The following is a 13,265-nucleotide window of genomic DNA, read 5'->3' as shown; positions in this document are numbered from 1 at the left end:
GGAGAAATTTCTTCACAGAAAGGCTGATTAAACATTGGAATGGGCTGCCCAGGGAGGTGCTGGAGGTGTTTAAGGAAAGACTGAACGTGGCACTCAGTGCCACGGTCTAGTTGACAAGGTGGTGTTTGGGCGCAGGTTGGACTCCATTATCTTAGAGGTCTTTTCCAACCTCATCGACTTGCGCACGCACTTGCGAGCAGCGTTACTGCGGGCGCTCCGCCGTTCGGCGGCAGCCGCTGCTGTTAGCCGGGCTCGGGCCGGGGCCGGGCCGGGCTGTCACTGCGGGCGGGGCGGGCCCGTGCCGGGCTCCCTCCCGCCCGGCGCGACCTTTCCCCCGCGGCTGCGCCGCCCCTTCCGCCGGCGCGTCCGCGTGCGAGGGGCCGCTGACGCTGTTGCTCCGAGGCGGCTCCGCGCCGAGGTGAGCCGGAACCTCGGCTACGGCCGGGACCGCCGCCTGCCCGGCCGCCAGGAGCCCCGCACGGCCCCCGGCCGCCGCCGGCGCCGCGCGGGTGCCTCTCCTCGGCTTCCCGGAGGCGGAGGCCCCGGCTGGGCCGCTGCGCCGTGTGGGGAGGGGACGGGGCGTGGAGGGTGCGCGGAGGTGTCGCGGGGAGCTCAGTGTGCCCTCCTCTGTGCTTGCAGATGCCCCCGAAAAAGGGAGGCGACGGGGTTAAGTCGCACCCGATCATCGGAAGGTTCGGGACGTCCCTGAAGATCGGGATCGTCGGGCTGCCGAACGTGGGGTAGGTGTTCGGGGTGTCGGGCGGGGAGGCTCCTCGCTCTCCCCGCCTGTGCCCCTGCGCTTGGCAGGACCTGAGGCGCCGTGTGGGTGCAGACAGGCGGGCAGGAGCTGAGGGACACAAGTCTGACTGCTCGGTGATGCTCTTCCATCTTTCGCTGGAAGTACTTGCAGGTGGAGCGACGCAAAACTGGCAGCGATAGGCAGGTGTGTACGAGTCTGGACAAGATAATAGGGAAGGGTTCAAAGAAAGGAAAAGTCTTAGTAGTTGCTGAGTTTCATCAAACCCTGTCTTTTGTCTCTCCTATTTTCTTACTTCCACTGTTGTGTATGTGTGTTGCATGTTTTCATGCAAATACTTAGGCAAACGTGCACAACAAATTCCTTTTATATTTTGGGATGTTGTGCACAGGAAAGGGTTAATCATTCCATGTCAGTAGCAGTGAAGAGGACTTTCTTGAAACTTCTTCAGAGAAGAAGACGACTTCTCAGTGAGACAAGCCTGAGTGACAGTTTGGATGAGATGATGGGATGTTAATAATTGATTTCTGTCATGTTTCTCATCTGTAGTTGTTATGGCTCCTCGCAGGAGCTGTGCTTGAAAAGGAAGATGAAGTGATTACCTGGAGGATATATATACAAAACTTTTTGGTAGTAATTTCTGTATCCTGTTTACTAAGAGGACGTCTCAGCATTCTCAGTCTTTAAATTTTTAACAAATTAAATTGCGTGCATGTCTTAAAGCTGGAAGCACTGCTTTCTTATGTTTTTGTTATAGTTTACTTTATTTTTCAGGGTGTAGCTAAGATGTGCTCCATAAAGGAAATAATCAGCTGTAGCATTGTACTGCATGTCAGTGGAGATAAATAGCATTTTCAGTTATGTTATGATGTAACTTTCAAAGTGACTTTTGAGAATGTTGGCTGTATGTAGAGCAGCTCAGATAATCACAACAACCTGAATGTTTATTGTAGAAAATTTGGGAGCTAATAAATCAAGAATTGCTCTTTTGGCTTAATACATGCAAGCTAACAAAGTAATCCGTTGCTTGGTTGAAGGGAAAGTGTTCTCTTTTTTTCCCGGGTAGAGTACTTGTAGGCTTGTTGCCACTGATACTTAACAAGGATGAAAATAGTTTGGTGAGGTATAACTGTATTTTCGTATGCACAAAACATTATTGGTAATTGATTAACTGATGTGGTTTGCCTTTTGTGCCACTTTTTTTCCTGTTCTCATTGTTGACTTTTATTGCTTAGATACTGAAATTGTGTTACAATGTAAATAAATCTTAAGGAACAACATACGTGTGGAAAGGGTGAGTCATGGTAAAACTAGTTTAAAAAAAAGTTTCTAGCATCTTTACGGGTGTCTCACTGTGCTTGAGGAAAATAAGAAATAGCCAGTGTGCATGGCTTTTGACTTAACTTTTTTTGGCTAACGTGTGTGTACGATATCCATACCTAGGGGAATTTTAAAGGGTAGGGAAGAGAAGTAAGCATCACTGGGTTTCCTTGGGGCATTCCAGATGCATGTGTCTTCTGCTAGAATCAGGGGAGTGGTCAGTGCTGTTGAAGTAAATGGGAAACTCCGTATTGCTTTGGGTTAAAATGTGGTTTAATCCAGTACTTTTAAATGCTTCTAAACTGAACTGCTTTACGAGTGTTTGTATGTCATTCATAGGAAATCAACGTTTTTCAATGTGTTAACAAAGAGTCAAGCGGCAGCGGAAAATTTTCCTTTCTGTACTATTGATCCAAATGAGAGTCGAGTACCTGTGCCAGATGACAGATTTGACTTCCTGTGCCAGTATCACAAACCTCCAAGGTAATTCTTAATACTTTTCTGCAGTTAGGCAGCTGAAATAGTATTACTGAACCAAAACTTTTCATAAAAGTTTAATGCAACTATAATATCTGGAAGTTTGTTACTGACGTCTGTTTTAGAATGTGAAATGATGTGTCTACCTGGATTTTACCTTTCCCATGCCCCTGATATGACCTTTGTTTTATAAGACTGGTAAATGTAGGAGCTCTCAGTCATTGCTCAGCACCATTTGGTGCTAGGTGTTCCTGTCTTCGAAGGTGGTTGCTTCCAGGTGCCATGGAGGATCTTCTGAAGAGATTTGGAAAACAAACAGTAGTGGACATACCTAACTTGTCATAAGGTTGCTCATTTGAAAGATTTCCACCCTATACTTTGAAACATTCAGAATATTGTATGTGCTATATGAAGCTAAACAAGTATCTGTCATTATCCCTTCATTCTCAGTTATTTGGCAGTATGTTTGTGGGCAGTCTTTTGTGCCTGATTTTCTCTCCTTTCAATAGACTCTGCTACTTGTACGTCTCTCCTGATTCTCTTATTATTCCAGGAGTGTGTTAATTTTGTCACATCTTTTTTTTTTTGCTATTGACTGTAATCTGCTGTGTATGTTCAATGTGGAAACAGCAAAATATAAGGTGGTTTCAGAAAACCACCTTATGTTCAATGTGGGAACAGCAAAATTACTGTAATCTGCTGTGTATGTTCAATGTGGAAACGGCAAAATATAAGGTGGTTTCAGAAAACAGAAACTTAAATAGGGACTTGTGACTCATTAATTTTAGTTTGCAGTTACTTGCAGAGGTATCTTGAATCAAGTGAGTTTACATAAATCATAGGGCAAACTAGCATGTATGTGTGTGCTTTTTTCCAACTCTCAGGCCTCAGTTTTAGAGCCAGATCTCACCCAGTTAAAAAAGATTAATTAGTCACTAACCAAAAATCCATTTTCTGAATTAATTTTCAGGTCTGAGCAATTTAATTTTCAGTTCTGAGTTTCCATCTGTAACTATTGTGCAGTTTTTTAAATACTGCACTAATATGAAGCTGTTTGTTTAGGTGGATTGTTATAACATGTTATCTTGTTTTTCCTGCTCAAGTCAGTGTTAAGCATGATAGTTACTGCATGGATCTTAAAACTGCTGAATTTGAGACAGAGCTTTCAGGCTGTTGACTGTGCAGAGGTAATGACATAGCTTTTAAATGTTGTTGACAGCTTTCTTCTAACTTGTACTTTTGGTGCTGCTTTGGTCATGTCAGTAATCCCTTTTTATTCTCATTTAGCTGTGAATGGCTACTCCCATATTAACAGTTGAAGTGACAAAGAGATTTTTACCTCTTCCCTCACCCTGCCTTTGGCCATCTATCTTCACAGGGAGTGCTAAGATTGTAAATACTTGTATGTGTGTTCTCTGACTAGCAAATTCTCCTTCCCTCCCTCTCAACTCATCACTCTAAAGTATTAATGAAAATAACATATTTTCTGTCTTTATTCAGTAAATATACTGAGTTTGATAACAAGCTGGATAATCAGCTTTTGTTTGAATGGTCTTTTGACTTTCTCCAGACATGTATGACTTAAAGCATGTGGGCATTAGTGGATAGTTATAGCTCCTGAGTTCACTTATGCTGCTTATATGATTTTTGTATTTCACTGTAAGAGTAATACAGCAGAGATAATTAGTGATCCAGTGGGATACTAGACTGAGGTAACTTAACTGGGCTGTTTGTGCTTGTCTGCCTCAGACTAACTCAGGAAAAGAAGGCTGTAGTCACAAAGATAGGCTACTGAATTGTAATTTAAATGTCTTAATTTCTCTGTATAGTCTTGATTTTGTTCTTCATCTTTATGTAATACATTCTGTGGTAATTTTCTACTTGTTTGGATTAGTAGATGTAATCCATCTGTGAACACAGAATGTTTATAAACAGTGAATTCTCTTTAAATTGGACACTTGTCTAGCCTCAAGATTTTGTCTTTCAAAATCTAAAGCATTCGGGTTTTTATTTCCCATATGTTACACTTAGTTTCACAGACTTGCAGTCATTGTTGGGAGATGGGGAAAAGAAAAAAGGGGTGACTTTGTCTTAACTGAAATAATGTGTGAGAGGACAAAGTGATCTTGCTTTGGTGCCTGCTGGGAGCCAGGAGAGGGGGAGAGGGACAGGGCTGGGCTGGCAGTTGCTGTCTGTGCCACGGAGCTGGGACTGCTCTGCTGCAGTGACACTGGCTGTTGCAGGGGCATTGCTGGTGTGAGTTAGTTCTGCTGTTCTGCCATTGGAGGAAGAGTTGGGATCTTCAGGTACTGTCTGTTGCTTGGAGATCCATTCCTCTCTCCAAAAGAGGAGAGCCTCAGCTTCGTTGGGACTGCTGTGCTGTTCCTTGTTAGCCCATGCTGGAAGCTGACTGGTATTAATTGGAAGTGTAAATGTTTGTAAATGAAATCACATAGGTAAAAATTTAGAGACAATTATCTGCAGGTAAATCTGTACTTAATAGATTAAGGTACACTGGCAGAAGTTGTAACCTATGCTTTTTTTCTTTCTGCAGCAGTGGGATGTATGTGACTGTTGACAATAAATAAGTTGAATGGTATAGACTGTACACAGAAGGTGGGCTCTAAGAACTTACAGTAAAAGCTGCTATGTTGTTGCCAAATGATAGAGATGATTTCTTTGAGCTTTACTGTTACTACTGCATGCTTTTTGGTGTGAATGAAACTGTGGATACTAAAAAACCCAGAAACCTTAATATATTAAACACAATTTTGAATGCTTGTGATTTTAAGGTGTTTGTTTATATTATGTTACTAACTCAATGTATGTATTTAAACTACTTATTTGTTTGTTATAAATTTCTCAATATTCAGTGAAAACTCCTTTGTTACATTGTGCCCATGTGTAGCTTTCTCAGAAAGGAGATGGTTGATTTCTAATTTTGTTGTCCCGCAGTACAGATACTTTCAAGCAAGGTTTTACAGACTAATGATTGGATTAGTTCCAGTTTAGTAACTGGAAAGAGAGTATTTTCTGTAGACTGATTCACTTCAGCAGGAACTAAAGCAGAAAGGTGTATTTCCCCCTACCTATCTATGAATACTAAGTAGGTAGTAGAGGATGAGGTCTGCTAGTTCTAATTTCTAATGGAAAAGAGATGTTTTTCATCTCAACAAGTAGCTCCTGACATGAAAATTGTGACATGGAAGCCAGAAAGAGTTGCTCTGTTAACTGCAGTTAATATTTCATGGGACACTGTGTGTTTAGGAGTGATGGGTATATTGCACAAAAAAACCCCTGTGTGTATAGTGCATCTGAAGAAATTTTAGTAATTTAATAAAAGCTTTAATGAAGCTATTTTCTTGTGTATGTTCTGTTCTAAATTTAATTCAAGTGCTGCTTAATCACCTTAGATTTAGAACTACTTTTTTTTAGTGTAAGTATGTCAAACTCATGTAATTTGAACAGTGATTTTTGTCCTAACTCACGAGTAGCTTGAAAGCCTCTGGGTGTATGTACCCAGCACTCTTAAGCCGTAGGTTCCCCAGCCTGGTGCCATGGTTGTGGTGTGCTGTGCCTGACCAGGAGATGTGCCTCAAGTGACACTGGAGTCCAGCCACAAAATAATTTCCACCGAGGTGGTAGAGGAAATTGCAATTTTCTCTTTATTTCATTTTTTTTTTGTGCCCCAATAATCTCCTCACTGCCATTATTTGCGTTTTTCTACTTCAAGTTACATGACTAACTAAAAGAAGTACTCAGGAAGAAGCACTGTAAACCTCAGGTAATTAACGTACAGCCTAACTGTAATTACACCCAATGACTGCATTGGCTGATAGGAATCAGCCTGTCTGAAAGTCTTAATGAAAAGGTGATTTTAAAGTCATACATTTCTGCTTCCTCCCTTGCTTAAAATCAAGTGATATTATAAGCAGGAGTGAGTGGAGAGAAGGGATGAATCAAACTACTTAAAAAGTTGTCAGCATTTGTTTCATTCCTTGTTTGCACCTGTGAGCTGCCTTGCACATGTGTTCACAAACACAAAGCTTATTGTAACCACAAATGTTTCTCTTCCACCTAGACTATTTCGGATCTGTCTTGGATGTCCTTTTCAAACTTAACCAAAAGTGCCTTAAAATTTATCTCAAAGGAGGATAATATCTAAATTGCAGCTACCCCTCTTCAACTCCAGCACTGCACATTATACTTCAGGATGTCTGTCTTTTTTGTCAGCAGATTGCTTTAATTTGTTCTGTGCGTTGCAGATTGATAAAATTCATTCATTTAGATCTTCACTGCTCAAGTGATGGTTACTGAACTAAATCTGAGTAAATCCCATTACTGTCTAGATCAGGAAAGTCTTCTGCAGTATTAACTGAAAGTTCCCTTGAACTCATTGTAGGATAGCATATTCAGGTACATGATAAAGTTTTAAAGTCAAAATTACTTAATCAGTTGCTGGAAAGCATTTTGTAGAAACCAGATCAGCAGTGGGACTTTCTGAGGGACATCATGGGGGACTTAGGCTATGTTTAAGAAGAGCATTTATCTAAATGGAAACCACCTGTAGTTTCTAAGTGAGAGATCAATAACTTAGCAGACTGGAGCTCTTAACATATCAGCATCTGTAAAAGAAGCCTTTTTTTTTTTTTTTTACTGAAAATTGCTGGAAATTGGTAACTATATCCTGTTGTTAATGTTCTTTTTCCTTAGGTGTTACTGAGTTTGCCTGCTCTTCAGTTAGTTCTGAGCCTGTGAGCTGGGCTGTGATGTGTGTTCTAGATTACTTATTTGTCAGCAGTGAATGAAAAATCTTAGGTAATGGTGACTTGGGCCATCTTTTCTGCCTGATGAGAGAAGGCGAAATGTAATTAGTTATATTTTGTTGGTGTAATAACTTACTGAATAGTTTGAGAATGCAGGTGTTTGGTATGTACAGGACACAGAGCATGTGTTGTAATCCACATTGAGTCTCTTACCTTCTTATAATTCATATAAGCACAATTTAATTAGCAGATTTTTCACTTCTGGTTCATGTGCCATCAGGTTCAAGTCTTGTTTGTCAGTACCATGGGTAAAATGCTATTAATGAAATCATTCTTGCATAGAAATGACCAGGGTTCATCTGCAGTACCTAGTTGTATGGAAACAGATTCCTTTAACTGCCCATGAGGAGTTTTGCTTACATTGGTCAAAACTGCTTGCAAGATTGATTGGGGGAGCTGTAACAGTCTCTTGGAAGCGGGAGTTTCAAACTGTTTTGTTTGGAAATGAGCCAAAAACAGCAGTGAGGACAGACTGAGAGTTGGATGGTTCTCAAAGAGAGTGCCACAATATGCATGTTCTCTTTCTGTGTTGCTGCTTGTACTTCAGGTCATTTGTGAATGGTAACAGATGACACTTACTTAAGTTGTATGAATTTTCAGGAAGGAAGGAAGGATTTCTCTTTTCTACAAAATATGTAACCCTATGGATGCATAAGTGTTTCATTCCTGAAAATGCCCTAACCACCAGACTGCAAAACTGTGCTTTATCTGGCCCAGTGAGTCTTGTGCTCTTTACTGCATGGTTGCTCATACAGTGAAGGTGGTACACTAACACAAACTCAATGCTAATGCTTTTTGAAGTGAGGTAAAAAAATCTCTGCTCAAGGATTAAACCTGTGGTTAAAATATAGAGATACTTCTGGATTTGGTGTTTTGTTTCATATTATAAACCTTTGTGACATGCTTTATGGTAGGTTGGTGTAGCACTGATTTGTACAAATGATCAGTTGGTGCCACCTGTTCCTGATGATCATTTGAGGCTCAGTGACCTTATGCTAATGCTGACTAATGAATCTTAAGAAATGGAAATTAATTTGTTTAGAGGAGGAGAAAAAAAGCAAAATGCAGTTAAGTCTTCAATAAACCATATTTAAGACATACGGTACTTTCCCCTCATTCTGTGCAGTGTTCTCTCGTTACTTAGTTTCATAATGTTGACTCCTTGTCCTTCAGAGTACAGGCAAGTGTGACTAGCTTGTGCCTTTTTCTGTTTTTTGTGTGTTCATCTTTCTACCATGAAACCATGAAACAGATTTAAGCCAGGCAAGGTGTCTGCCAGTGGGAATAGTTTTAATTTGCTTGGAATGTGAGCTCTGTGGTACCCGAAGGTGAGAAAGCGCCCTGGAAACCCACACACTTCAAAGGTCTCTTGCTTGTGTTACTCTACTGTGAAAGAAACGTGTTGGGATTTTCTTTCCATTGTGTAGCAAATGAGGTTGATTCTGGTGATAAGAGTGCTCATCTGCATGTGAAGGTATCTGTCTTGCCCTAATGTGGTGTCTTTGTAGTGAAAGTGTGAATTGTTCTGATGGCTGGCCAGGAGGTTAATCCTACCAGAAAGGTGAGGGGGGAGCACAGAGCATTTCTTACACCACCTTTGTTTTCCTTAAAACACGGTTTAAAATGACAATGGAGAAGTGCTTTAAAGAGTGGTGTTTTTCTGTCTTGCTGCTGGGTAGTTAAATGTCAAAAAGCAAGGACTGGGAAGTTGCCTGCAGTTTCTTCTGAAGTATGTTAGTTTTTGTATCAGGCAAAGGGAGTTACTGGATTAATGCATTCATATTTACTGGCTTCTGTCTTCAGAATGTGAGTTATTCTTCATAGTGTCTTAGATAAGGATTTGTTCTGAGTTTATGTACTGGTAGTTAAAGAAATTCGCAAAATTGGTTTACTTCAGAGTGTACTTACATTCATGTACTTTTGACTGCATTCCACAGCATTAACTTGCAGCACACAATATCTGTCTTCCCAAGGATGTGCCCTTCTTTTCATGGGCCTAGTGAAATTTAAAGTCACTGTTGTGTTACCTGAATGTAAGTAACATTCTGTATTGTGTTACATAATTGTTTCTTTCTAAGTACATCACAAAGATGTTAATTACTTGGAGCATGCCACTAAGTTCCTAATGTATTATACCTGGCAGGTTTAGTGACACTTTGAACTTCACCTTGGTGAACAAAAAGATATTGTTCGGATCTTGTATTGTGAAATTATTTTACTTGAAATAAATAATTTTTCCTTGGAAGTGTTAGAGCAAGGTTGAAAACAAAACCTTTAGGTCACCACTCTTCCAGAAATAATTGATGTTCCGTACTCAAACAGATTCTAGTGAATCATATCTCCCCAAATTAGAGAGTTAATTTGAAGTGAGGAAGCCCATCTGCTGATTTTTTTTTTTTTTTTTTTTTTGCAGTCAAATGAAAGTGGGGTAGTACCAAAGGAAAAAAAAGTTGGAATTGTGTTTTGTTCTACCTAAGTCAGTTGGTCAGAACTGAGACAATGATCCATAGATTTCTGTAACTGCATTTTTTTCTGAGTTGTAGCCGCCATACCAGGCACTGTGATGAGGCAGGTGGTTTTCCTGCTGGTGGAGTTTCCCACTGTTACAGATCTGACAGCAGTCATGTCAAATATTCAGTATTTGAAAACACGCATTTATCAGCAAGTTGTCACACTAATAAAAATAAGCTCAGTTTGGGCTGTGGACAATAAAGATTTCAGAAGTGTAATACTGCCTAGAAGATTACTGGCTAGGTTATCCCTTAGCCCTCATTCCCACCTTTGTGGTGGTTTCTGTCTGTGGACAGCACTGCAAAGGTAGGTCTTTAGAAAAGGCATCTTAAGGTGGACCACAGAATTGATATCTTTGGATTTGAATCTCATGTTGAAGAACACTCACCACAGAACAGGGGGAGTGCTTTCCAGATCAGCTCTTTTTCCCCATGCTGCCTTGGGGTGGTCACACCCATCTCCGTGGGGCTGTGTGGAAGCTGTGGGTTTGGGAGTTTGCTGCTGTACCTACTGCCAGTAAAATGATGAGCTGCTGTATTAGTCCTAGCATAGTGCTTGTGAAATGCGAGGGTGATGGAGTGTTTGATGGGAATGAGCTACTCTTCCACCATTTATTTTGGAGCCATCAAGCTGGAGATCTTGAGCCTGTGGTGTGTAGTTTCTGGTCTTTTCCAAGTCGGGGATTTGCAGCATTTCACTGTGGTTCTGTCTCTGCCACTGTTCTTGATGATGGTGTTAGTTGCATAGAGCATATGAAGGTTCTTTTAGGCAATACCTTATCAGAAAGTTTTGGTGATTTCTTGGGGTTTTTTCCTGATTCAGCTGGATTTTGAGAAGTAATTTGGTTTAGAGTGTACATGAAAAGTTTAATGCCCATTAAGTTATTTGTTCATTTTTTAACAAGTTGAGAATTTGTGGAGGATAGAAGGTTTGCACTTTATAAATAATTTCCCATAATTTAAAAGCTTTTTTTCTGGTTTTTGTCAGCTAATTTGAACTTAATGACTGTTCTGTTGTTGTGTATAAAATGTCATATGAACATGTCTCCTTAACCCTTTGCTGTTCACTATGGTGGAAAACATCACAGCTATTTATATTATAATACCATCTTAACTTATCTGCTTTTTTTTCCCAAATTATTTGCATTACTCTGGTCACTGCTAATTTTAATCAGCACTGTATTTAAAAAAAATTGCTCTTTTGAGAAAGTTGCATAACCTGCTGAACTAAATGGTAACCTTGGAGGTTTGCAATAGCAGAGTGCAATGGCCTTTTGTGTCTTATCCCTTTGGTCCTGTGAAAACTGTGCATTACATATGACATATTTATGCCTCAGCCTTCCAGGCCTGCTTGATTATTGTGTCGTTGTCTGTATGATTCCACACTAGTTGACTTCATTTTACATGAATATTTACAGAGAACTTAGAGAATGGATGTTTTACATGGGATGGGGGGAATTTTGTCTTATGCATTGCACACTGTGATGTTTAACTTGTTCCAGAATAGAAGTGTTGGATTTTCATGTTCTGAATTTATTTCTGTGCCAAAAATGTTGGCTAATATGCTTAAGTAATGAAACTTCTAATTTTTATATTTCAGCAAAATTCCAGCATTTCTGAATGTGGTGGATATTGCTGGCCTTGTGAAAGGAGCCCACACTGGACAAGGATTAGGAAATTCCTTCTTGTCTCACATTAACGCCTGTGATGGGATCTTTCATCTGATGCGTATGTAAACTTATCTGTTTTCTCTAGCTTAAGATCAACATTGTTATAATGTAATTAATAACTGTGGAGCAAATATCTATTACAATTCAACTTCTACCATTCAATTCAAAGCCATCAGGTTTTTCCAGCCAAGACAATCCTCATCCTCTGCTATGTAACAGGTATGCCTTTCTTCATTAGCTTTGTACTGAAGACTTAAAAAGAAACTGGGTTTTTGGAAATCTGCAGTAATGATGTTTCATTTTCTTTTGCTGGCAGTGCGTGGCAGTTTGTCTAATTTCATGAAGAAGGAAAAATGAAATGTGTTAATAAACAACAGAAATGGAAGTAGAAATCTGCTGCTTTTGTAAATCCTTATACTTTTCAGATCCGGAGAGGATGAAATTTCTTTCTTGCCTTTTACCAGGCTTTGGTTCAAGTTCCTGGTGAACTGTGTATCTTTGGGAACCAGTGCCCCGAAACCATCTGCCAGTTTTCGGCCTGATGGGTGGACACTGAACACTGAATCTCTGCAGTCCCAGTAGAAAGTGACTTAAGAAAAACCCAGGCAGGCTGCTTCTGTTCAAGGGTAATAGGCAGGAGACTGGAGGGTGAGACTTGTATGCCAGCAAGCTGGAAAGGAGGTGTTGTTGAAGGTGAAGAGAAGATAAGAATTATAAAATGTTGGTAGGAAGAGCTGTAACAGGAAGTGATCTGGGGATTGTGCGTTTTCAGAGCATGAAAAATTTAGTGTTTGGTTTCACTTTGATTTGATCTGGAACACGTTTTCACCTTTGAGCACTGAAAGTGTTGCTCGCTGTCTTTGTGCTGTTGTGATACACACTACTACTGCCTGTGGTAGTGGGCAGCATGGGAAGCAGAGTCCTTCAGAGAATTGGTCTTTTTCTTTTTGATGGATGCCAGGCAGGTACTCAGAAGCAGGTCACTGGGGGTTTGTGGTGTAGGCTTCAAGCTCTGCATGCCTGAGTATATTGAAGAAAGGCTTGTTAGGCTTTGACTTAGCTTGGTTCAGTTGGTAATTTTGCAGAAAGCAGTTTGAGAATTAACCAAGTTGTATTAATTAAGTTAACAATAGGTAAGAAAGTGGCTTGATAGGAATGGAGTTGGGTATGGTGACACCGACTTTGGGTAGCTCAGCAAAGGTATTTTATAGTTCTAGGCTGAAGGGTTTGATCCTGTTTTCTTTATTTATTGATGTGTTAAACTGCGTTCAGGATGTGTTAAACTGCGTTTTCTTTAGGACAGAAGGTATATTTGTCATTTTTTTAGCTGCCATGACAGAATACACTGTTTTTACCTCTGTGTTCTGAGATGTTTTTTGGAGAAGGCTGTTGCCTGTTTGTTCATCCACCACAAGGTACACACATTAGCTCTTACATGCCATAAAGCTGAGGAGAAATTCTGTTTCCACCTGGTTGATTCTCTACTTTCTTTAACTTCATTTAAAAAGAGACAATACCCACATCTTGAAATGGCTGTGAATTTTCAGTCTTCAAATTTCCATATCCTTGTTAGACTGTTACTTTTCCTGATATATATGGTTTTGATTAAATCAATAAAAACATTGCTTATGTATCTAAGGTATATTGTATATATGCAAGGAAACAGGCAACACAGGGCAGCCACACATGGTTGGGTAACAGGACA

At 40.3% G+C, this 13,265-nt stretch overlaps 1 protein-coding gene across 2 annotated transcripts in view; it reads left to right on the top strand.

Annotated features, from left to right (window-relative positions):
- The first annotated feature begins 309 nt into the window (after window positions 1–309).
- The window catches only part of OLA1 (Obg like ATPase 1), a 92,097-nt gene continuing 79,141 nt past the window's right edge, over window positions 310–13,265 (top strand). Inside the window, exons 1-4 of one of the 2 annotated variants that reach the window (XM_041403627.1) lie at window positions 310–418; window positions 640–740; window positions 2,417–2,560; window positions 11,491–11,618. In XM_041403627.1, coding sequence (XP_041259561.1) covers window positions 640–740; window positions 2,417–2,560; window positions 11,491–11,618 — 373 coding nt within the window. In that variant the 5' untranslated portion in view covers window positions 310–418. Of the gene's footprint in view, window positions 419–639; window positions 741–2,416; window positions 2,561–5,151; window positions 5,171–11,490; window positions 11,619–13,265 lie in introns of those variants that run through there. The other variant, XM_041403628.1, reaches the window with a different exon arrangement.

Source organism: Onychostruthus taczanowskii, unplaced genomic scaffold (genome assembly GCF_017590055.1).
Source record: "Onychostruthus taczanowskii isolate IOZ18803 unplaced genomic scaffold, ASM1759005v1 scaffold20, whole genome shotgun sequence".
Taxonomy (NCBI): domain Eukaryota; kingdom Metazoa; phylum Chordata; class Aves; order Passeriformes; family Passeridae; genus Onychostruthus; species Onychostruthus taczanowskii.
The sequence above is the reverse complement of the archived record's forward strand: the minus strand, read 5'-3'. Positions and strand labels throughout refer to the sequence as shown.